The following is a 24,989-nucleotide window of genomic DNA, read 5'->3' as shown; positions in this document are numbered from 1 at the left end:
GCATTGTGAGCTGTGAGGTCTTATATAGACAGGTGTGTGCCTTTCCAAATCAAGTCCTATCAGTTTAATTAAACACAGCTGGACTCCAATGAAGGAGTAGAACCATCTCAAGGAAGATCACAAGGAAATGGACAGCATGTGACTTAAATATGAGTGTCTGAGCAAAGTGTCTGAATACTTATGACCATGTGATATTTCGGTTTTTCATTTTTAATAAATTTGCAAAAATTTCTACATTTCTGTTTTTTTTCAGTCAAGATGGGGTGCAGAGTGTACTTTAATGAGAAAAAAAATGAACTTTTTAGAATTTACCAGATGGCTGCAATGAAATAAAGAGTGAAATATTTAAAGGGGTCTGAATACTTTCCGTACCCACTGTGTATGGCTGAAATTATACAGCCAGTTCCTAATACATGCTGCTCGTATATCGGGCTCCATATATCAGCTGTCAGGTTCCCTTTTAACAAATCTGCATTAAGACAGAACTCATATACAGTTGAACTTTGCCTCTAGTCAGCTGAATGGAAATAATAGCCACTGGCAGCCACGCTCTAGGCTTGTCCAACAGCAGATTTATTAGTCCAAGCAGTGAAACCTTTTAAATTTTGAATAATTCTTTTTCATGCGTTTCTTCTGGCAGTGCTCGCCCATCTCACTCCTGTGGTCTGTTTACTGACTACAATACTCCGTGGGAAGCTGTGCAAAACAGTACTCGCTCAGCATTGCCCCCTATAGCCTTGACTGTACTTACGTATTTGACATCAGACATAGGTGCTTATGGACTGCTGTTAATACTGAGGTAAGTCCAGCAAAGTTATACCCAGTAGAATGTTATGTATTTTATTGATATATGTATCATTACTAGTAATCGCTAATATTCTTTCTCTTCCTGCCCCATATATTATGCCATATGTTAAGTAATATAATAATAATAATTTTTTTTATATAGCACCAACATATTCCGCAGAACTTTACAATTAAGTGGGACATGTACAGACAATAAAGACATTACAGAGTAACACATAATTCAACAGTTACAGGAGTGAGGGCCTTACTTGCAAGCTTACAATCTATAAGGGGGACACAATAAAAGTAAAACTTCTTGTCATATAAGGTCCAGCCATCATTATAATTAATAAGGGTTATGATATTAAGCTGCATGATGCAGTCGTCAGCCAATATCTAATTACAGTTACCAAGTGCTATGGGGTGCATGGAAGATGTGGACACAGATGACTAGGAGGGACGAGATTCTGAGGAAAATTGACAGAGGGGGAACAGAGAAGAGTTACATTAGTGTAATGAGGTGATAGGCCTGTCTAAAAAGATGTGTTTTTAAAGCTCCTTAGGAATTAGTAATCTAAGAGAAGCATGATGTAAGGGCTGATACCCTGATTTCAGCAATGTATCACTTACTGGGCCACTTACTGTAGTTTTGATACAATCACTGTTTTATCAGGAAAAGATTATAGTTACAGGACTAGTAAACCTGCAACAAGATAGTCAAGCATATTCATGTGATTTTTTTCAAAATGACAGCAAGCAGCTCAGTAAGTGACACATTGCTGGAATCAGGATTTCTGCCCCCATATCATGCTGCTCTTAGATGAGGTAGCAAAAACCTGGTGACAAATTCCCTTTAAAAAGTGTAGTGCTACTTAGACCCTGATTCATTAAGACTGATGTTGTGCACACCTGACTTAATAACGGGGCTGCTGGAGTAAGATGTACTTGATTCACTAAGAGGCACAAGCCACTTAATGAGTTAAGTGCATCTTATAGTGCCATATAGTGCAAATGTCGAGGACTGGACTACATTTCTGGAGTAAGTTATGCCACTTTTCTTACGCCAAAAATGGTGTATCTTTTCATGAATTTGACAGGCAACATAGCGTCCATTCTATTTTTCAGCATATTCCTTCCATAAACACATTGATTGATTGGACACTTAATCTTTATATGTGTTACACAAATTCTAAGATTTGAACTATTTTTTTTTGCTTTTCTTTATAGTATTGTTCTCACTTGCTATGTTTCCCGTGTCCGCCAGAACGAACTAGATGTGGAGCAGCTCAAGGACCACCTTTCTAATGTAAGATTAGATTAAAAAATGATCTTGTAATACTGTATGTGATGTCTTTTCACCTGTATATGGAAGTTGCCCAATTTATCTTTAGACAGGAGTCAAAGACATTGGGGTATATTTATGGAAAGTGGCTAAGTTTGCACAGTGTAAAACTTAGATTTATAGGGCCTGATTCATCAAAGCTTTCACAACAGAATTTTGGAGTAAAAGCTTTGAAAAGTCATAAAATGTAGGCACAGCTTGAAGTTGCACCTTAAGTTTGTGACTTTAGGTGTCTTCACACCAGTTTCTCTCAGCTCCACCAAAATGGGTGGAGCTGGCCAGGATGGGAGTGTGGCCATGACAAGCTGTTTCATTCCCTACAGTAGAAATCTCACTCCAGTCCCTAACTGGAGTGAGATTTGTAGCATAGTGCATAGAGTCACACACCACTCATCAGACACTCCAGATTCATGAAAAGGCGTGTATCTTTTTTCATGAGTCAGGAGCGTCTGACTTCAGCACATCAACTCATCAAGACTGCCATAATCGACGCAGATCTTGATGAATCGGATCCATCGTTTTAGTTGTAGACATATTTATGATTCTGTGGCACTTACATTCATAAATGTTGTCCAAAGTGGGAATTGGTGTATTTTTTTTTAAGATTTGCACCAATATTTGTATCATGCGCCTAAATTAATGATTGTAAAACGGCAAAAATTGTGGACAAAAAAAGTGCTAATGGTTCGTAAAATAAACTTAAGATAACAAACTATAGTATATTACTATATAGATAAATCTAAATCAGAGCAATATTTGGCATGACCATCCTTTGTCTTCAAAACAGCATCCCAGCATCAGTTCTTTTAGGTACATCTGCACACAGTTTTTGGAGGAACTCAGCAGGGAGGTTGTTCCAAACATCTTGGAGAGCTAACCACAGATCTTCTGTGGATGTGGCTTGTACAAATCCTTCTGTCTCTCCATGTAATCCCACACAGACTCGTTAATGTTGAGATCAGGGCCCTGCGGAGGCCTTGCCATCACTTCCAGGACTCCTTGTTCTTCATTACAGTTAAGTTAGTTCTTAATGACATGGGCTGTGTGTTTGGGGTTTTGTCCTCCTGCAGAATTTATTTAGAGCCAATCAGATGCCTCCCCGATGGTATTGCCATGTTTTTTTTTGCGACATTTTGTTGAAAACTAGTCATAAATATATCTCAAATATAGGCATTCCTAAGCCGTGCCCACTTTCAATTTTTTAGGAGTAAAGTTTCAAGCATATAAAGAAAATACTATTCTTTCTGTGGCAAATAGTTTAACATATGTCTAACCTAAAATGTGCAAAAAAACAGGTGCACTTATCTTCCGAACAAACATTTTATCCTGCCAGGCATCGACCCCATAATAGTTTTTTCTCCAACAGGGACATGAATTTATTAAACATTTATGACCTGTCTTGAGGATATGACATAAAGGTCCACATGGCACTACACCTTTAATACTGTATCAAATAAATTTGACATTGTAATGGAGTTGCATTTTATTTAATTTTCAACCATTTTACTCCCAATAAAACGTATTCTTTAATTTGTTTTTTTTTCTTTTCAAATCAACATCCTTTAAAGCGAATCTGTCAGTATGATAAACCCTCCTAAGTTGTCTATATGGGAATGCTTCCTTTCATTTTAAATAAGCTCTGAAGGCCGATTTTCATGCAGGTCAGTGTCCTGTGCATTTTCCTGAATAGTTCATTTGCATATAAGACAGACATGTATACCTCTGGAACAAGACATCAGATCGCAGATATCAAGGTGCCATTTTATAAAACTTTTTATGACCTACATGCCCATATAGACTGATTAGGAGGGTTGATCCTACTGACAAATTCCCTTTAAGGCTGTGTGCCCACGATGCGTTTTTTAAGCGTTTCCGCAGCGGCAAAAACGCTGCACAAACGCTTAAAAAATGCATGGTAGAAGGCCTGCCATGTCCCCCAATGATAATCCACATGTGCTGTGCACATGCTGCAGAAATTTCCGCTGTGGATTATCATTGCGGAAAAAAACGCAGCACTACCAATTATTTTGCGGAAATGCTGCATTTTCACCGCCATTGACTTGCATTAGAACGCGCCAATTCCGCAAGACTGCATCTGTACTTGCGTAATTGGCGCGTTCTAATGTGCGGATGGTACACGGGTGTGGAGGACAGGAGACTCTCCTCCGGACCCAGGTACCACAGAAACTGTAAAAAAAAGAATAAACTAAAAAATAAATATTATACTTACCTTCTGGCGGCCCACGGTCCGCTCCTCCTTGCTTGGCTGCAGTTCGCGATGGAATGAAGGACCTGCGCTGACGTCAGAGTCATGTGACGGGTCACGCGATGCTGACGTCGGCAGGTCCTTCAATCCACCACTGCCGGCAGCCGGAACGGTGAAGCAAGACAGCGTGGGCCATCGGAGGGTAAGTATAGATTTATTTTTTTACATTCTCTCGGGTCACACTATATAAATCCATGCCGTTTGCATAGATTTATATAGTGTGACCAAGTTGACAAGCACTTTCCAAGTGATGCTAAAATCGCTTGGAAAGCGCTTGACACCCGTATGCGGAAATGCATGTGAAGAACGCTTCACATCCGCATGTCCCTGGCAGGAAAACGCATGTACAATCCGCATGTACAATCCACATGCGTTTTTTTCTGCTAAGGAGATGCAGAAACACTCAGGAAAAAATCTGGAGCATTTCTGCATCGTGTGCACATAGCCTAAAGGTGTTTTCCAGCTTTTTTTTTAATTCACTGTAGGAAACCATACTCATGAAAGAAGGAAAGAAGCTGTACTCACCTTAACTATCCGCTCCCCTCTCCAGCACTGCTGCTCCACTCGACCACAATTAATGACGTCACAAGAACCAGTGACTGGCTAGTAGCAGGGTCAGGAGACGAGTGGTCGGGATGTCATTACTTCTGGTCCAGTAGAGCTGCAGTGCTGTAGTAGAGAGTGGATTCGCGTGGTGAGTATAGTTTCTTTTCTTGTTTTGTTCATATTGTTTCCACTGTAATCAAAAAAACAAGAACCCCTTTAAGGCCAAAATTCAAAATGAAGAAAGATGGAATAAAAATGGTTGTCAGCTATAGTTAATTATCATATTAAATATTAAAGCTAACTTGTTTTCTCATCTTAGCAAATAGAAGATAAAGAATTCTTGGTACGAAGACTGAAAGAACAAGATATTCCAAGTAATATTCTGAGTAATATGACTGATCATTAAGTCCATGGGACCTACTGAAGAGTAGATGGAAAGCTTTCAATTTCTTTGTGGTGAAAAAAAAAAGACTTTATAACGGAACCGCAGTAATTGAAGAAGCATTTTTCCTGGATTTTTTTAAATTGCATTCAGAAATAACATTAACAACCCATAGCTAAAACTTGGAATCAGTCCGTGGTGGCTTTGTCTAAGATGCACTTTTGACCAGAATGAATCTTCACTATCTCCACAAAAAGTTTTAAACAAAGGTACAGATTAGATGCATGAAGCAGCTAGGCTCAGCTTCTGGAATAATAAGGTGTTTATTAGGCATTATTTACATGCTTGATGAACATATTAAACCCCCAAAAAACATCACTCTTGTATAATGAGGGTAATACTTCACCAAAATAATTATAACCATAATGTCCCTATGACAATAAGTCGTTTAAGGATCAAAAAGTGTTTACACAACTATTTCATGTAAAAACTAAATTCTTTATTAATTACTTAGAATAACACAGAGCACATGCGGTACTTAAAAATGATAAAAAAGGTGCCTCAAACCAAAAAGGGGACCTAGCTCAAAGATCCTAATCATACCCCAAATGCATAGGAGAATATGCTTGTAAGCAGTATCAATATAGGAATATTGAAAAAAAATATTATTTAATGTATAGAAAAAATTGCAATTAATCAATATGGTATAGAGAGTCAAATCATGTATTGATTATTGGTATATGCAAAAATGTAATACATCAATATGATATACAAAATCACACCATTTAAAGGTCATAGAGTAGGGATTGAATATCCACTTATCAACAGCAGCTATAGTAAAAAAGTAATAAATATTTTCCATGGTATAAATTATCCCTAAATCAATCATTTTGCAAAAGCTACTGTTGGCACATCAGTGTGAAAAGTGCCAATAGTGCAATAAACAATACTCTTAACAGATGCATTCATATATCCATATTATGTATATCATTATAATTGTTTCCTATGTGACAAAATCAAACTATCAATGTAATCATTGAGTATGTATGGGATAAGCCAGATACAGAAACAACAGTATAAATAAATTACCTCAATAGTAAGTATACTGGCCAGAGTTGTAAAAAATCTGAGCGGCGTCCCTTCACCCCGACCCATGTTTCGCCTCGCTTCTTCCTGGGGGCGTGTCAGGGTGGGGAGTATCACTGCTATTTAAGTGCTGCTCCATACCAACCAATCGAAATATTTGGGAGACTGACCATGTATCCGCCCACCCATTTTTATTGGGCCCATGATTGTCCATGTCTATAGCACCCTGTACTATAAAATCATCACAGTGTTAATGTGAATTTAAGCTATTTTAATGTAAATTGTATTTGTTGCAAAAAGTTACCTACAAACTGGCTGACATTTACAGTGGACATTGCTGACATTCATGCTGACCATCTATTTCACTACACATGGGGATTGAAGTTTCTGTTGGTATTCTAATATACTATATGTAAACACAAAGAACCAAATAATTTAAAAGGATATTCATCAAGGGAATCTGTCAGCAGGTTTTTGCTATTTAATCTGAGAGTAGCATGCTATGGGACACAAAACCCTGTTTCCAGGGATATGTCACATATTAGGCTGTGTGCTGTAGTGTCAATACAAACAGTGTTTTATCCGCAGGAGATTAACACTATCTGACTACAGCTCATGGGCAACCATCACCACTGAGTAGCAGCTTGCACAGGGCAGAAGCCCCCCTTTCCTATTTTTTTTCCAAGTTGTCTGCTAAGCTGTTCAGAGGAAAATATTCCAGTTGTAGACCAGTCGCGCCCCACGGTCACAAGTTCACGGCGTCCCGCCTTTGTTGCGGTTAAAGAAAAAAATGGACTGTTGGTACCTTTTTTTGGCTGAAAGGCTTGTGTTTTTTTTTCTAAAGAAAGCTGAGGGACTGTTCCAGACACCATTGAGGCCGAACAGGCCTGTAATAGGGCTAAATCTTTTATTTTTTGTTTGTTTTCTTTGTTCTTTGCGCCTGTTACGCCTTTTTCTGCTGGACTGCAGGTGCTGTTGCATCCGTAGGGGTCTTATACCCTTATAACCTTTATAACAGAGACTGTTATTTTTATGGACAATATGTTGGTTTCCGGGGGCCTTACCAAGAAGGACTGACCTTAGTGGAGTCTTAAAGGTTATGAACTGTGCTCAGGACTGTGTTGTCTATCTTTCTGGGGACCTTAACCTAGAAAGGCTGGATGTCCAATGTAGAAGAAGATGTTGAGATCAAGACTTCAGTCCTTAATGTTTTATTGTGTGTTTTATAATACATGCACTAATCCTTCTTTTAGGCCCTGGATGGTTGCAAGCAACCATCATTGAAGAATGGGGTAGAGTGAGGGTGAAGAGGATGGTGTTCCACCTCTATGATAACTCCTGACATTTTATATGCTTTGTGTTTTATTGTGGGCTGCAGTTCCTGGTAGTCAGAGGTAACAGGGTTAACTGTAGGGCCAACCCATAGATGGGGAGGAGGATTGTGGATCTGTGGGTTAGTTGGGGACGTGTTAAGTTAGTTAAGGATTAGGAAGAGAGAAGAAAGGACACCCTCAGAAAATAGGTGATCATCTCCGGGTGTGTGTGGTGTGGCCGAAGACAGTAGGAAGCAGAGTGGAATCGATTAAAAAAAAACATTGGTGGCAGTGGAATTCTGTTTAGCAGGTGAGTCGGGGGGGAATGTACAGCCAGGAACTTTGAAAGAGTCCGTAAGGGTCTCTGGGGAATGTACAAGTATCAGCCAGACCTTGTAAGCTGCAGGTCCAAGAGAGACAGAGCCAGCAAGGCTGGAACACGCTCAGTAAGGCGACAGCCAGAGGCACATTGTTACGTGGGCTGAAGGATAGTGGTCACTGGAAAAAGCACAGCTCAAATTGGCACTATACATAGAAAAGATGACGGTCTCTGACTTGTTCTGCAATGTACCAACTGTACGGCTGAAAATGTTTATTAGAAACATGCTGCTGTAGTGTAACAAAGAAAGTGACATCTGCATCTCCTGCTATTGAATCTGTGCAAGACAAACTGTTAATAAAAAGGATTTTGTTTTATGAACTGGTGTGGTCTCCTGTTCGTGGTGTAAATGGGAACCGGAGCTGTGCAATGCATGGCAGAGCAGGGCTGAGAGGTGTCCTTTACAGTAACATGGCCGCACACACACACCAAAGCAAGACCCCTTTTTCCTTTAGCTGGCCGCCCCATGCCCTGTTACACCTGGACCTGGACATATATATTTTATTGTATTACACTCAGGGTCAGACTGGGGTATCTGGGGCCCACAGGGGGAATTGACCCTAGGGGCCCACCCTACAGCTATCTGCAAATATCTGTTAGCCGTTATCCCCGTTATAGTGGAGCATCAACTGTTAAAGGGGTATTCCCATCTCTAAGATCCTATCCCAATATGTTGTAGGTGTAATAATAATAATAACATTAGCAAATACCTCCAATTAGAAATTTAGCATAGTTTTTCTGATTCGCTATGTCTCTTTCCTCATGTGCAGGCATCGCAGGACCTTAAGCATCCATGTTTACCTGGACACGTGGTCTAAATTGCCACTGTCAGTGGTGGGCCGCACTAACTTGGTCAAGATGATCTGGATGCCACAATTGCTATATGGTTTGCATAATTCTCCAATATGGCTTCCCCAGAGTTATTTCCTTAAAGTAAACAGCATGTTCAGGGACTTAATCTGGGGAAACCAAGCTCCAAGAATTAAACTGGAAACTTTGCAAAGAGATAAAACAATGGGTGGCCTTGCTGTCCCAAATCCGTGGGTTTATTATATGGCGGCTCAGCTCCAGCACATTCGTGGGTGGGACGACCCTGGAGGGGGAGGGGGGGCTCAACGTCTTCTACTCCAATAACATTTTAAATCACTCAGACTCTATGAAGCATTAGAGGCTCACAAATTTAAGACACCCTCTTGTAGAACCCCAACTACGCTGTTAATACACAAACTTTGGTGGGCAGTGAGGAAATTACAGGGGATACAAGGGATCTCACAATTTACATCACTGTGGGAAATGCCATGGCTCCCTAACCTATATAAATTGGAAGGGTTTAAAAATTGAAGTCTAAAAGGACTAGAAAGATTTACTCATGTTTTAGCGGGAGATTCACTCAAGGAGTTTTCACAGATACAAAATGAATATGGACTGCCCAACACCGAATTTTATAAGTACCTTCAGTTACGACTTGCATATCAGGCAGAGCGTCTTGTCCTAAGTAACGGAGTTCCTCAAAATACTATAATACAGAGAATGGCTAGCTCACATAATTCTGGGGGGGCTAATCTCATTGCTTTATAGGGGTCTGCTGGACCTAGTATTAGCAAAACACCCCATAAGATCAAAAGAAAAATGGGAGGGCATGATAGGCCCTATTGAAGAGGGGCTGTGGTCTGAAATACTGGAAAGAGTTCCCCAGTTATCTCTGAGTGAGTCCCATAGATTCTCCCACTTACAGGTGCTGCACCAGTCATATTGTGGCGCCCCTGAGGGTTCGGCCGCCACAGGAATGCTGCACTTCTTTAATGGAGTGTGGTGTTCCTCCTCTGAGGTAAGCCTGGTGTGATGGTAGTGTTCCAGCCTTTTGCATCCAACACCACATTTCCACCAGAGGGAGCTAGTATGCACTAGTGCTGCTCCCCTGGTTACAGGGAGACTGGGGAAAACAAAGTGGTAGGAACCAGTTAGTGGGTGTGGGTGGAGGAACAGTTAGTTAGTTACCCTTCTAATTTCATATTTATTAGAATGCCATCTTTGATCTTGGTTCTTTGGCGGTTCTTGTGCTGTCAAGCGGTCTAAACTACTGTGTGTAAAGTGACTTCCCTCCGGGAGCGCAGATCCTGTGTGGGCCTGCACCGGCATAGGACACAGCCCTCGTACCCCGATCTATGGGACGAGAGGTAGGTTGCAGACGAGGAATGTCTCAACCCGGCCAAGGACCAGGATCAAGAAGGCCCGGGAGCTTTAGAGTGTGGCTCCCTAGCAAATGGGTCCCGGAGAGGATGCAGACGGAGCGGAGCACGCCACCTGTCCTCGCCTACCTGATCTATTCAGAGGGATTCCGGCTGCGAGAGGGGTACCGGCCCCCGACACCCGACCTTGTACTCTCCGTCCAGGACTGGAAAGCCCGGTTAGGCCCTGAGGATCCCGCCGGGCCTCGGATGGAGAGGAATTGCCACCCGAGCCCTACACCTGAGAGGAGCTCAGAGGGAGACCTGGCCTATCTACTACACACGCACAGACGGGAAAGGGTAAAGTCTGTAGTGCAGGAACACTCTGGTGTAGGGATGCTACCTCACACTGGACTTCCTCGGAGGTAGTCGGACCCCCGTCCCTGGTGGCCGCAGGACTCCGCGAGGAGCAGGGAGAAGCCTTGCGCTGCTTATGAGAACTATGAGTAAAGCCTTGGAAATTCATCCCTATGGCCTCCGGACTGTTCATTACGCGCCATACCACGCGACGCGGTGCCCGCACTCCCCGCGCTACTACTACTACCCCCTTCATCCTGCCTTGCCTGCCCTGAGGCCGCGCTCCGCCTCTGGGGAGCAGCGAGAACTTTAGCCGCCATGACATCGGGCCTCAGCGGACTGTAGCGGCGCTGGTGGCGCATCACCAGACACCACAGGTGGCGTAGTCGACAATTACCACTCAACCCGGAAAGCCCTAACATCATTTTTCAATGTGACGGTCCTGGGCACGGAACGGGTCCAGGCCACGACTGCATCCCCGTTCTCAACATCTGACCCGGCTCCGAGTACCCCATCTTCCCAGGGCAGGGCTTGCGAGCGTCACATCACTGGCGTAGTCGGCAGGATATCGTGCCCGCAGCAACGGAGAAAAGTGCCCATTGCTATCAGGTACTGTGTGCCTTACACCTTGGACTGTTGTTTTGCACTTAAAAATGGCGCCCGCCCAAGAAGAACAGGCGCCATAATGCTGTGAAAAGACTGTTTTTGTACACCTCCCATCGTGGGCTGGGCTCCCGCTTGGCGCCAAAAATGTGGACTGCCCCTTCCATCAGAGACTGTCCGCGGGGTAATGCCCATCAAACAGGATGGGCTGAACGAAGGCGGGCCTGTCAGCATGCCGCCCAGAAACCTCCCCGAAAGAGGAGGAAGAAGAAGGAAAGCAACAAGGTGCGGCCATGTCAGTCGGAGCTTGGCAGTCAACGGAGGCAGTCATGGATGCCTCTGGGGAGCGAGACCACGTGACCACTGAACCCGGTCCAGGCCCTTCACCCGGCAGAGAGCGAAGTGACGGCGTATTAACACCGAGAGATATTGAGTTTCTCCACTCAGAAGCTCCAGGACTTGCAAGGAGGCAGAAGGAGGTCCAGGAGGCGGCGACGGCTGCGTGGAAAGTGGAGATGCTGCAGTGGATCCGAGACCGCCGTCGAGGAGAAGAGGTTCCAGGACCAGTCGGCCTGGAGGTCGAAGTCGAGAGTGACCTAGAGGCAGGTGAGAGTGCAACCCCTGCCCCGGCTGCGGAGCCATCAGAGACGATCCTGGACCTCATGGCGGAGTACATAGTCCCCTACGCAGTCACCTGGGAGCAAGCACTAGCTCCTGAGCTGCAACCGGCAGCTATTGGTGGGGACTTAGGCTGTCACGAGAGCTCGGTAACGGAGGTGCCTGGAGCTGCGGAGGAGGCTACCGGCTCCAACCCGGACTGGTCCGCATTATTAGAGGACTCGCAGCAACCCGTCCTGACCCCGCTACCTGCACCGGCGGTAACCTGGCCCGAGGCCGAGGGGTGGGCCTGGGAAAACCAGGGGGGCGACCTTATGGGCTTCCCGCGGGAGACCAGATCTGAAGCACAGAGGAGGAGCCAATGGTGTAGCGATCAGGTCCTCCAGCTGGCACGGGAGCAACGTCGGCGGGAGCAACGCTGCGAGCGCCTCGAGGTCAGGACCAAGGCTACAAGGACTCGGGCGCGACTGGAGGAGGCCACCCGTCCCAGTCCCCGATATGAAGGCAAGATTGTGTGTTTCCACCATGAGGCGGGGTGGGGATTTATGCGGAGTCCCGTATTTAAAGATGATGTGTTTGTCAGCCGGCGGGACGTCGAGCCGCGCCTTAAGAAGGGACATCCCGGCCGGAACCTCTCCCGGACGATACTTTGACTTTCACTCGCCACCAGGGGGAGCGTGGGTGGTACGCCCTGGACGTTCACAAAGTGTCTGGGAGTGACACCACCACACCCTCAACCTCAGGTGACCGGCTAGCCTCTGTCGGGAGGAATGAGCCCTTCCCTCCACGTGAGCCCCAAGTCTAAAGCCGCCCCGGCTGCTGTAGTTATTGTTTGAAGTTTGACTATTGCTGCTATTTTTGTGTGTTCCTTCATTTATAGAGACTTTGGTCCCTGCGGACTATGGCAGGCGGCGGACTGCATTATAAATAGTTATGCACCTATTTAGGTGCTCCCTATTGGTTTTATACAAAACCGTGCCTACTTTCTACCTCAGACCTCAGAAGCAAAACCTGTCTGGAGTGGCTTGTGTGGGGGTCCAGCTCCGGATCTTCATGCCCTGCAGCCACCCCAGGGCTCACGTAGAGGGTTTAGGGCAGGTCCCTCTTGCTACTGAACTGACCGTCGTCACCTTTAAGCAGTCCGCTGTCTTGATCAAAAAGTCTCTTGTCTTAATTTATAATTTTGCACTTTTATACCTTTGTACTTTTATAATTTTATACTTTGCACTTTTGTACTTTTATAACTGTTATGCAACGTTACAAGAAATGTGCTTCCCATAAAGGGATGATAGTTTTACTTGTTATATAAAAAGAAATTTTCCTGGGTGCTATTCCTTTGCAGCCCGCGGACGTGCTGTGTTTTACCAGGGGGGAATGTGGCGCCCCTGAGGGTTCGGCCGCCACAGGAATGCTGCACTTCTTTAATGGAGTGTGGTGTTCCTCCTCTGAGGTAAGCCTGGTGTGATGGTAGTGTTCCAGCCTTTTGCATCCAACACCACATTTCCACCAGAGGGAGCTAGTATGCACTAGTGCTGCTCCCCTGGTTACAGGGAGACTGGGGACCACAAAGTGGTAGGAACCAGTTAGTGGGTGTGGGTGGAGGAACAGTTAGTTAGTTACACTTCTAATTTCATATTTATTAGAATGCCATCTTTGATCTTGGTTCTTTGGCGGTTCTTGGGCTGTCAAGCGGTCTAAACTACTGTGTGTAAAGTGACTTCCCTCTGGGAGCGCAGATCCTGTGTGGGCCTGCACCGGCATGGGACACAGCCCTCGTACCCCGATCTATGGGACGAGAGGTAGGTTGCAGACGAGGAATGTCTCAACCCGGCCAAGGACCAGGATCAAGAAGGCCCGGGAGCTTTAGAGTGTGGCTTCCAAATGGGTCCCGGGGAGGATGCAGACGGAGCGGAGCACACCACCTGTCCTCGCCTACCTGATCTATTCAGAGGGATTCCGGCTGCGGGAGGGGTACCGGCCCCCGACACCCGACCTTGTACTCTCCGTCCAGGACGGGAAAGCCCGGTTAGGCCCTGAGGATCCCGCCGGGCCTCGGATGGAGAGGAATTGCCACCCGAGCCCTACACCTGAGAGGAGCTCAGAGGGAGACCTGGCCTATCTACTACACACGCACAGACGGGAAAGGGTAAAGTCTGTAGTGCAGGAACACTCTGGTGTAGGGATGCTACCTCACACTGGACTTCCTCAGAGGTAGTCGGACCCCCGTCCCTGGTGGCCGCAGGACTCCGCGAGTTGCAGGGAGAAGCCTTGCGCTGCTTATGAGAACTGTGAGTAAAGCCTTGGAAATTCATCCCTATGGCCTCCGGACTGTTCATTACGCGCCATACCACGCGACGCGGTGCCCGCACTCCCCGCGCTACTACTACTACCCCCTTCATCCTGCCTTGCCTGCCCTGAGGCCGCGCTCCGCCTGTGGGGAGCAGCGAGAACTTTTGCCGCCATGACATCGGGCCTCAGCGGACTGTAGCGGCGCTGGTGGCGCATCACCAGACACCACAGGTGGCGTAGTCGACAATTACCACTCAACCCGGAAAGCCCTAACATCATTTTTCAATGTGACGGCCCTGGGCACGGAACGGGTCCAGGCCACGACTGCATCCCCGTTCTCAACATCTGACCCGGCTCCGAGTACCCCATCTTCCCAGGGCAGGGCTTGCGAGCGTCACAATATAGAACACCCCAATTTCTTCACGATATAGGGCTTCGACCAGACTCCCTATGTGCTAGATGTAAAACATCCCCGGCTAACATGCTTCATATGATGTGGACCTGCCCTGCTCTGGAAAACTTCTGGCGGGATGTAATAGAGATCATTGATAGAACATACTCAGTCGATTCAGATCCCTCACCATTAGTATGTATACTGGGATATATAGAAGATCTGAGCACTGACGAACATGGCAAAATAGCGGTGGCACGCATGTTATACATGGCCAGGAAACTAATAGCCCAACATTGGTTATCAGAGCAGGCGCCCACGGTGACGGAATTTATAAATAAGATTAATTGGTTATTAAATCTGGAAAAAAAGTATATATCTGAAAAGGAAGGCCATCTCCAAATTTGAAAAAATATGGGCTCCATGGATTGACGGCTCCGGCCTAGCATCCAGAGAACTGCATAGATTTCGACTTTGCTATGATTGGTGTATAGATTACTTGACAGGTGCAAAATCCTACATTGGACTGCTTTAGACATAGGGACTGGGTCCCTTCTTTGGCTGGGTTGTTTTATTTGTTTCGCTGTTGTGTTACAAAAAAAAGTTTTAACAATAAAAAAATATTTGATTTAAAAAAAGCATCCATGTTTACGACCACTAGCAACTAGCTAACTAACTGTCACTATATCAGTGGTCATAACCATAGATATCTAAGGTCCTGCAATGTCTGCACATGAGGAAAAAGACAGAGTGAATCAGAAGAACTATACTACATTTCTCATTGGAGATATTTTCTGTTATTATTATTACACCTACTACATATTGGGATAGGATCTTGGAGATGGGAATACCCCTTTAAACACAGGTGGCTCCTGAACATCTACTGTGCACACACCATAGTTCAGATGTACAATTATGGTAGTTTGCATTAAAGGGCTTCTTTGGTTAAAAGAAGATATAATAATACGACATACAAGGGAGAAATGCTGCCACCATACACCATGACCAGACCACATATTACCACCACATAGTGAATAAATACTACAATACTGATCATGAATAAAAAAACACAATAATAACAATACTGTTATTACCACCAGTGACATTATACACAGGAGTGTATAGAGTACAGTATAGTGTAGTGTAAGTGTACAGGTAATACAGTGATCACCGGTAACATTATACACAAGAGCTCTGTATATAGTGTCAGTGTACAGGTAATACAGTGATCACCAGTAACATTATACACAAGAGCTCTGTATATAGTATGTAGTGTACAGGTAATACAGTAATCACCAGTGACATTATACACAGCGCTGGATATAGTGCAGTGTACAGGTAATACAGTAATCACCAGTGATATTATACACAGGAGCTCTGTATTCAGTGTACAGGTAATACAGTGATCACCAGTAACATTATACACAAGAGCTCTGTATATAGTATGTAGTGTACAGGTAATACAGTGATCACTAGTGACATTATACACAGCGCTGTATATAGTGCAGTGTACAGGTAATACAGTAATCACCAGTGATATTATACTCAGGAGCTCTATATATAGTGTAAAGTATGCGTGTACATGTGATACAGTGAATCACCAGTGACGTCTCTAGGTAAAGTCCTTCATCTTCACTTTTCTTCTTCATCTGGCACAGACCGCCATCACTTCCTCCTGCCGGAACTTATCTCTGCAGAAAATAACAGCCATTTATAGCTGTCACTTCTAGAGCACATTCTTCACTTTTTACCAGACTTCTACACCAGGGGCGGACACAGACTGTAGTGGGCCCCTGTGCAAGAAATTTTTGGGGGCCCCCCCTGCCCTTCATAAGGCAACAAAGTTATGTAAACATAACCCCCCCATGTGCAGCTCACACCCCCCGTGCATCTCTCATCCCCCCGTGCATCTCTCACCCCCCCCGTGCATCTCTCACCCCCCCGTGCATCTCTCACCCCCCCCGTGCATCTCTCACCCCCCCGTGCATCTCTCTCCCCCCCGTGCATCTCTCACCCCCCCCGTGCATCTCTCACCCCCCCCGTGCATCTCTCATCCCCCCCATGTGCATCTCTCATCCCCCCCATGTGCATCTCTCATCCCCCCCATGTGCATCTCTCATCCCCCTCCCATGTGCATCTCTCATCCCCCTCCCATGTGCATCTCTCATCCCCCTCCCATGTGCATCTCTCATCCCCCTCCCATGTGCATCTCTCATCCCCCTCCCATGTGCATCTCTCATCCCCCCCATGTGCATCTCTCATCCCCCCCATGTGCATCTCTCATCCCCCCCATGTGCATCTCTCATCCCCCCCATGTGCATCTCTCATCCCCCCATGTGCATCTCTCATCCCCCCCATGTGCATCTCTCATCCCCCCCCATGTGCATCTCTCATCCCCCCCCATGTGCATCTCTCATCCCCCCCATGTGCATCTCTCATCCCCCCCATGTGCATCTCTCATCCCCCCCATTTGCATCTCTCATCCCCCCATGTGCATCTCTCACCCCCCCATGTGCATCTCTCACCCCCCCATGTGCATCTCTCACCCCCCCATGTGCATCTCTCACCCCCCCCCATGTGCATCTCTCATCCCCCCCACATGTGCATCTCTCATCCCCCCCACATGTGCATCTCTCATCCCCCCCCCATGTGCATCTCTCACCCCCCCCATGTGCATCTCTCACCCCCCCCCCATGTGCATCTCTCACCCCCCCCCCCATGTGCATCTCTCACCCCCCCCCCCCCCATGTGCATCTCTGATTCCCCCCACTCCTGGTTAATTAATTGTATTTAAAAAAATAAAACTTGTTATACTTACCCCCATGCGATCCCTGCAGAATCCTGGCGCTCGTCCACGTCGCTGCCACCACGTTCTCCTGACGTTCGGCCATGTGACGGCGCCACATACATAGCCATCAGCTTTTGTTTTGGCCAAAAGATTTTTAAAGCCGCCACCACGATAAGGTAGACTCTTCTGGCCGGGCCCTACTCTAACCTATTAAAATTTTCTTAAAATATGCAATACTCTTTTTAGATATATGTTTATTTAGTTTTCTTTAAGGGAATGTGTCATATACATTTTTTTTTAAAATGACCAATAATACCACATACAGGGAATACCGCCACACCATGACCAGACCACATATTACCACAACATAGTGACCGAATAATACCACACAGAAGGGAGAAAAACTGCCACACCATGACCAGACCACATATTACCACCACATTACTAATATTACCACCACATTACTAATATTACCATAAGTGTCATTATACACGGGAGCTCTATACATGGTATGTATAATGTAAGTGTCCAGGTAATCTAGTGATCACCAGTGACATTATACACAGGAGCTCTGTATATAGTGTCAGTGTACAGGTAATACAGTGATCACCAGTGACATTATACACAGGAGCTCTGTATATAGTGTACAGGTAATACAGTGATCACCAGTGACATTATACACAGGAGCCCGGTACATAGTATATAGTGTAAGTGTACATGTAATACACTGACTCACTGGTGACGTCTCTAGGTGAAGTCCTTCAGCTACGCTTTTCTCCTTCATCCAGCACAGACCGCCATCACGTCTTCCAGCCAGGACTCATCTCTGCATAAAATAACACAGTTATCTAGAGCACATTCCCCAACTTCTACATTACGCAGCTGAATACAGACGTGCATCCACCATCAATATATGGTTAGTTATTATGCCACCTACCATTCCAAATATAAATTGTAATCCACCACGGTGCCCCCATTAACTGTAAATAGGCACTCAATATATAATTTAATTAGAACCTCTACTCTTTCCGCCAATTTGTTACCAGTTACACTCCTGCATCCGCAACGCCCCCTACTCTATGCTTCCTGCTCCCCGCATTCATTATTTACATGCACCCCCTGCCCCAATTCATTATATCATGTCCGTGCTCTCCCCACCCCATCATCATTTACTCTCCCCCACCCCACATTCATTATGTGCAGCTCATTATCCCCCTACTCCCAATTCCCCCATGTGCAGCTCATTTTCTCCCAATTCCCCCATGTGCAGCTCTCATCCCCCCCATGTGCAGCTCTCACCCCTCCATGTGCAGCTCTCAAACCCCCCCATGTGCACATCTTTCACCACCCCCCATGTGCACATCTCTCACCACCCCCCATGTGCACATCTCTCATCCCCCTCCCCCACATGTGCATCTCTCATCCCCCCACGAGCACCTCTCTCACCCCCACATGTGCACCTCTCTCATTCCCCTCCCCCACATGTGCACCTCTCTCATCCCCCTCCCCCACATGTGCATCTCCCATTCCCCCCCACACACACATGTGCATCTCCCATTTCCCCCCCACACATGTGCATCTCCCATTTCCCCCCCACACACATGTGCATCTCCCATTTCCCCCCCACACACATGTGCATCTCCCATTTCCCCCCCACACACGTGCATCTCCCATTCCCCCCCACACACATGTGCATCTCCCATTCCCCCCCACACACATGTGCATCTCCCATTCCCCCCCACACACATGTGCATCTCCCAATTCCCCCCCCCACACATGTGCATCTCCCAATTCCCCCCCCCACACATGTGCATCTCCCAATCCCCCCCCACACATGTGCATCTCCCAATCCCCCCCCCACACATGTGCATCTCCCAATCCCCCCCCCACACATGTGCATCTCCCAATTCCCCCCCCCCCACACACACATGTGCATCTCCCAATTCCCCCCACTTCTAGTTAATTGTATTTTTAAAAAAATAAAACTTGTTATACTTACCCCCATGCGATCCCTGCAGAATCCTGGCGCTCGTCCAAATCGCTGACACCAGGTTCTCCTGACTTCCGGCCATGTGACGGCACCGTCACATGACCGGAAGTCAGGGGAATCTTGAAGGCGCTGCCACGGCAGCGCAGCACAGCGCTGAGATGTCCCGGACCCGGCGCTTAGCATGGGGCCAGGGGCCCCATGAGGCGAGAGATGCATAAGAGGGGGGCCCCCAACGGGGCTCCGAGGGGGCCCCTACCGGCCGGGCCCCATACTGGAGTCAGGGCAGTCATGCCCTGATGGCGGCCCTGCTGAGGCTGGAGGGGCCCCCTCTCCCTCGGGGCCCCCGTTCAATGAACCGGCTGCACGGGCGGTAGTTCCGCCCCTGTTCTACACTATACCAGATGAAGAAAAAAAAGTGACATAGTGCCTCCCTGCACAGTAATAGGACCCATCCTTTTGTTCCCCCATGGAAAACAGTCTCCTAAAAAGTAAATTATATTACAGCAGTAATTATGTCCCCCACTTTCCACCATAAACTAATAATGTATGTTCCTCATTCTGGCCCTCATAAAGTAATTAAAGGGAACCTGTCCGGTCCCCCATGCCCTCCAACCCAGCAGCATTCACTTATTTATGAGTAAATTCCCTACCTAACCATCCCCAAACATTATTTGCAGACACGTGTCATGTGGTTTTTGCCTCTTATCAGTGCAAAGCAGGAAATCATATTTCACTAGGTGAAAGGCCTCTGACAGGGGTCTAAGGGTATGTGCCCATGATCAGGAGCCGCTGCGGCCCTGACACTGCAGAATAGCCGCACCACTTCCGCCCTCATTATGCAAATGAGCGGCAATTTTTTTTTTTTCACATGCAGACTTTCCTCATTGATGCAAGTCTATGGAGAAAGTCCACATGCGGACTCGCAAGAGAAATTGACATGCTGCGGCCTTGAAAGATGCGCTGCATGTCAGTTTCCGCGGGTGATCTGCAGCCTCATATGCACGCATAGTGGACATGGGATTTCTAGAAATTCCATCCACTATACTGTAACATCTGGACCCTGCGGGTTTGACGCTGCATAAACACTGCGGTGTCAAACCCGCAGCATTTCCTGTTCGTGGGCACATACCCTAAGGGGTAAAGTTTCTCCTTGTGAAGAATGCCAAGTCAGCTAAAAAATACTTCTAGCCATGCAATGCTCCAATAGGAACTTAAATATGCAAATAGACTCTTTAGAATGGAAGTGAACTCTAGTGCCACCTATTGGATGTAGAAATCCTAACATTAAACATCAACCTTTTAATGAAGCTTGCCGCATAACATAGGTAAAGAAACCAAACCAGAAGCTCCATATGCAGACATGTGTTTCATGGTGTTTGCCTCTCATTAGTGCAAAGCAGAAGATCTGATTTTGCTAGGTGGGAGGCCTCTGATGGAGGTTTAAGGGGAAAAGTTTCTCCTTGTGGAGACTGCTAAGTCAGGGTAAACACCCCAAAACATATGACTGCAGGTGAAGTGTCTGGTTTGGCTTCTTATCCGCAGTTATATGGCAAGGCTCGTTCACTCCTTCACAACTTTTGATGCATATGTATAGCAGGTGATATAAGTATTGAACACGTCACCAATTTTCTAAGTAAATATATTTCTAAAGCCGCAGGCAGCTGTTAACCCTTTAAATCCTGCTGTCAATCTCTGTGGCTTTTAACATGCGCCGGCAGGGAGTGCATCATTCCACCCGCCCATCTGTGCGCTTGTGACATGATCACGGAGTGCTAATGAGTTGTCATGACAGCAGGGTGTCTGCTGATAACTCCTGTGGCTGTGTAATGTGGAGCGGGGTGGTAGCCGTGGGCGAAGCATTTGTCTGTGGCGCCCTGTCATGTTACATGAATGTAGAGGTCCTGGCTGGGTGTTATGAATTGTGGTTCTGTGCTTCCAACCACGTCACCAGACACCAGCTGTCCGGCGACAGAGGACCTGGTAAGGGCTCTGCCAAAGTCCCCCTTCCATTTACTGGGAGCTGGGTGAAGAGTATTCCCGGCCCTCTAGCTGGGCAGCTTGGGCCAAATGAGTCTGTGGCTGCACCTTTGCTGGATTGGTGCCAGTCTTGCTAGTTCCCTCTGCAAAGCGCATTACAGGTGTGTGGACTTGTGCTGGGAAGACACTACTCCCGTGCAGGCCACATGTAACTGATGTTGCTGGTTTGCCAAGACCAGATGTTTTACAGTTCAATGAGGGAGACCAACATTTGAAAATAAACTTTTTACTGAACAGCATCTTGATAAGGATTATGTACAAAGGATAGCAGGTACACAGTCTTATGAACGTTCCCTTTACACCTCAAATCATTTTCCACAGTTTCCTTTCATCATAGTATATAGTGTCCTCTATAGTGTCACACTGCTTCACTACAATAATACTACAGTCCTAATTTAACAAGTGTCAGTTACTTGTTCTGCAGTTCCGCGTCCTCTCTTCCCTTTAAGGTGCCAATATGGCCGGTAATGCTGCTGCTCTGGATCTCCCCCCCGGGACACTTTACTACTTTACTTATATCACGTACTCAGTTCTGTTTAGGCATGTTATCTTCCAGCATTAGTATAAGCTCATGGTCTCGTGGCTAGGCGTCCTCTCCTAGGATCCGTTTCCAGAAGGTCACTCTGTCTCTTAGTCACATCCCTTTTCTTGGGTCTCCTCTCACTCAGGGTCACCCGAGAATGTGTCACTGCTCACCTTGGACCTTTTGGCACTCCAGGCCCTATCTGTCTCCCTTACAGGAAATTGTCTCTTTACCTGTAACTCATCCACTCCCACTCTGGGCTAGTACAACCATTAAAGGGAATCTGTCACCACCCCTGGGACCTATCTGACCTCTAATATGGGCATACAGGTGATAGAAATGTGAATCTATACTTACCTGTATGGTGTTATGATCTCCAACATGTACTAAGGACATATAAGGTAAAACTGTCCCTACAGTAAAACTAAGCTGAATCCCTACGATGTAGCGGGCTGCCTGCTCCTAGCGAACAGACCCGCCTTAGTCCTCGGCTAGTCTGAACGAAGACCTATAGCATAAGGGGAGGGGTCCCTAAAAGAACTAAGGACTGGAACAAAAATGGGACACCTCCTAAACAGAGAAGTTGTTGCAGAACACAAAAAGACAAACAGACAAAAGGTACTAGAGGTCCCAGAAGGACCAAGCGAACTGACAGAGAAAGGCACAGAAGCACCAGGCTAGAGAAACAGTCAAACACTGAAGTCTAGCACAGCCAAAAGGGCGGAGCTGGAATATAAAGGCAGGTGGTCACATGACTGCAAAACACAAGAAAGAAAAAAAATTAAACAGGAGGGTTCTAACATATGGCCCATATTAGAGGTCTACTTGCTTTGTAATAGCTTTGTATTAAATTAGTTTTGGCAAGCTTCGCGTCCGGGGGACGTGAAGAAATCTCTGCCTATTAGCTTCATTTTCATATCCACCCCTCCCCTGCACTTCCTGGCGCCTGCGCACATTATATATTACATTTCACAGAATGTATATTACTTAACAGAAATGTTTCTTTAGAGGGAAATGTGGGCAGCATGTCCATGTCCCAACACCTGTAATTATGATACTCCTGTGAAAGCCAGCCTGTCGCTGGCGTTCCTTGGAGATCTTGATTTTCACTATAAATAGCAGTGCTGGTGTAGTATACATACCCAGATGGAAGTAAAGAGCCTCAAGTGCAAAGTGGTGAGAAATAGATGGATACAGAGCAACTATGTCATATGATAGCCAAATATAATTCTCTGACCACTTAATTCCATCAAATTATATGTTTTGTACATTTGACATATTCAGTTAAAATAATGACAACTTGAAGATACATATCAACCTAAGGACAGAGTTTTTCTCCCAAACTACCTATATCAGCTACTGTCGGTCTAAAGAGAGAAGGGAAAACGTGTTTGTGAATTTTGGGAAAAGAATGATAAATTGGAATAACAAAGAATTCTACAATGTTTTTCTTCAGTTATTTTTTCTGGTAATGCTCCTGTGGCGCCCCTGAGGGTTCAGTCACCACAGAGGTGTGGTATCTCACCCTCAGGTAAGGAAGGAGTACAGCTCAGGACCCTAACACCTGCATCCAACACATACCCGCAGCGGGGGCAGGGCGAGATTGCTCCTAAGGGAGAGCTCAGTCCCAGGTTCCCTAGCAGGCAGGAGGGGACTATGTAGTGGGTGTGGGTAGAGAAGGTAGCTTAGGGGAGTGCATGACAGGGAGAGTATAAAAGAGGGAACCATCTTAGATCAGGGAGACCAGTCAGAGGAGGAGAAGTGACAGGAGCAGATGCTCTGTATGAGCTCTGCTCCGGAGGCGGGCCTAGCCAGTGAGGCCCAAGTCTGAAGAGAAGGAGAGGAGAGGGAGCAGGAAGGCTCCAGGAACAGAAGGGATCCCAGGGGTACGGGCAGTGCTGGAGGCCACCCGTACGCCCAAATCTGCCGGGAGGTGGAGGGGTCAGGCCACATACAGGGAACCGGATCCCTCAACTAGTGAAAGATTGCAAGTCTTAGCTAGAAACCGGAGGCTGCAGTACTTTAAGTCCTGTAGCCACAAGTCCACACCAGTTCTCAACGAGAAGGTAGCAACATAGGACCCAGGGGACGGAACATGCGTCGCCCGCCAAGGCCCGCAGGTACCAGATTGGAGTCACTAGGTGTGAGGTGCAGGGAAGAGGCCAGAGAAAGGACACAAAAGGGGGTCCTGCTAAGTACTCCGGAGCTATCTGGGGGTGGACTGAGCCCCTCACTGAGTACGCACAGCACGACGGGGGAGATTGCTCTGGTACCTGTAATCTGGACTGCGACAACTGTGAGTAAAGACCCTGGGACTGCACTATACTGACTCTGTGGTTATTACTGACCCCCTGCACAACCACCATCATCCACACACTGCCCTGAAGCTAACTCTTCCTGTGGGGAGTTATACCACCCTTGCTGCAAAACCACCAGCTTCAGAGGACTGTTCCGCAGCGGCGGTCTCCATTGGCCGCATTCCACAGGTGGCGTAGTCGGACATTAACACCTATACATATAAATTCCCCTTGGATTGACCGCCCTGGGTCACGGACCGGGTCACCGCCACAGTGACTACAACCCCCAGCATCTACCGGCCCGGCACCGGGTACCCCACGGCCCAGGGGGCGAGTCACTCCCATAATTAATCCCTTTTGTATAGTTTTTTTTATTTATTTTAAAGTCTGATAGTTGAGTTCGGCAACTTTCTGGAAAGCATTTCCATGTTTAATTTATCATATAGACAAGCATTGATAACTACAACTGTGCCACTTTTATCTGCTAGTCTATTTAGTAAATCAGGATTATTTTTTAACTCTTGAATGGCTTGTTTTTTGCAATTTAGTTATAATGGAAGAAATATGTCTCACGTGTCTATTATTTTTGAGAGCCAGAAGTTGTTCCTCTATAGTTTCCTGAAATTGGTCAAGTATGGGTAGACAGGATTGGATTGGATAGCAATATGGATTACTGACACGAAAAAAGGTATTCAAATTGGTTGGTATTTTCTTCTATAGAATCAGTTTGTAACTGTTTTAAATATAAAAGGGAAAGTTGTTCTTCAAAGGAACCTATATTATTAATTGAGGTAGATACACTACATCATGTAAAGCATCATCCAGTTT

The 24,989-nt window shown here is 46.3% G+C and overlaps 1 protein-coding gene across 2 annotated transcripts in view; it reads left to right on the top strand.

Annotated features, from left to right (window-relative positions):
* The window catches only part of LOC141272958 (transmembrane channel-like protein 8), a 39,455-nt gene extending 31,065 nt beyond the window's left edge, over window positions 1-8,390 (top strand). For both annotated transcript variants that reach the window (XM_073684187.1, XM_073684188.1), the window contains 3 exons: window positions 641-799; window positions 2,014-2,092; window positions 5,260-8,390. In XM_073684187.1, the coding sequence (XP_073540288.1) occupies window positions 641-799; window positions 2,014-2,092; window positions 5,260-5,346 (325 nt within the window). In that variant the 3' untranslated portion in view covers window positions 5,347-8,390. The remainder of the gene's footprint in view (window positions 1-640; window positions 800-2,013; window positions 2,093-5,259) is intronic.
* The last annotated feature ends 16,599 nt before the right edge of the window (window positions 8,391-24,989 follow it).

The sequence above is a fragment of the Phyllobates terribilis genome, unplaced genomic scaffold (genome assembly GCF_046119375.1).
Source record: "Phyllobates terribilis strain yellow unplaced genomic scaffold, ASM4611937v1 Scaffold_5__5_contigs__length_657084704, whole genome shotgun sequence".
NCBI lineage: Eukaryota > Metazoa > Chordata > Amphibia > Anura > Dendrobatidae > Phyllobates > Phyllobates terribilis.
This window is presented reverse-complemented; position numbering and strand designations above follow the sequence as displayed.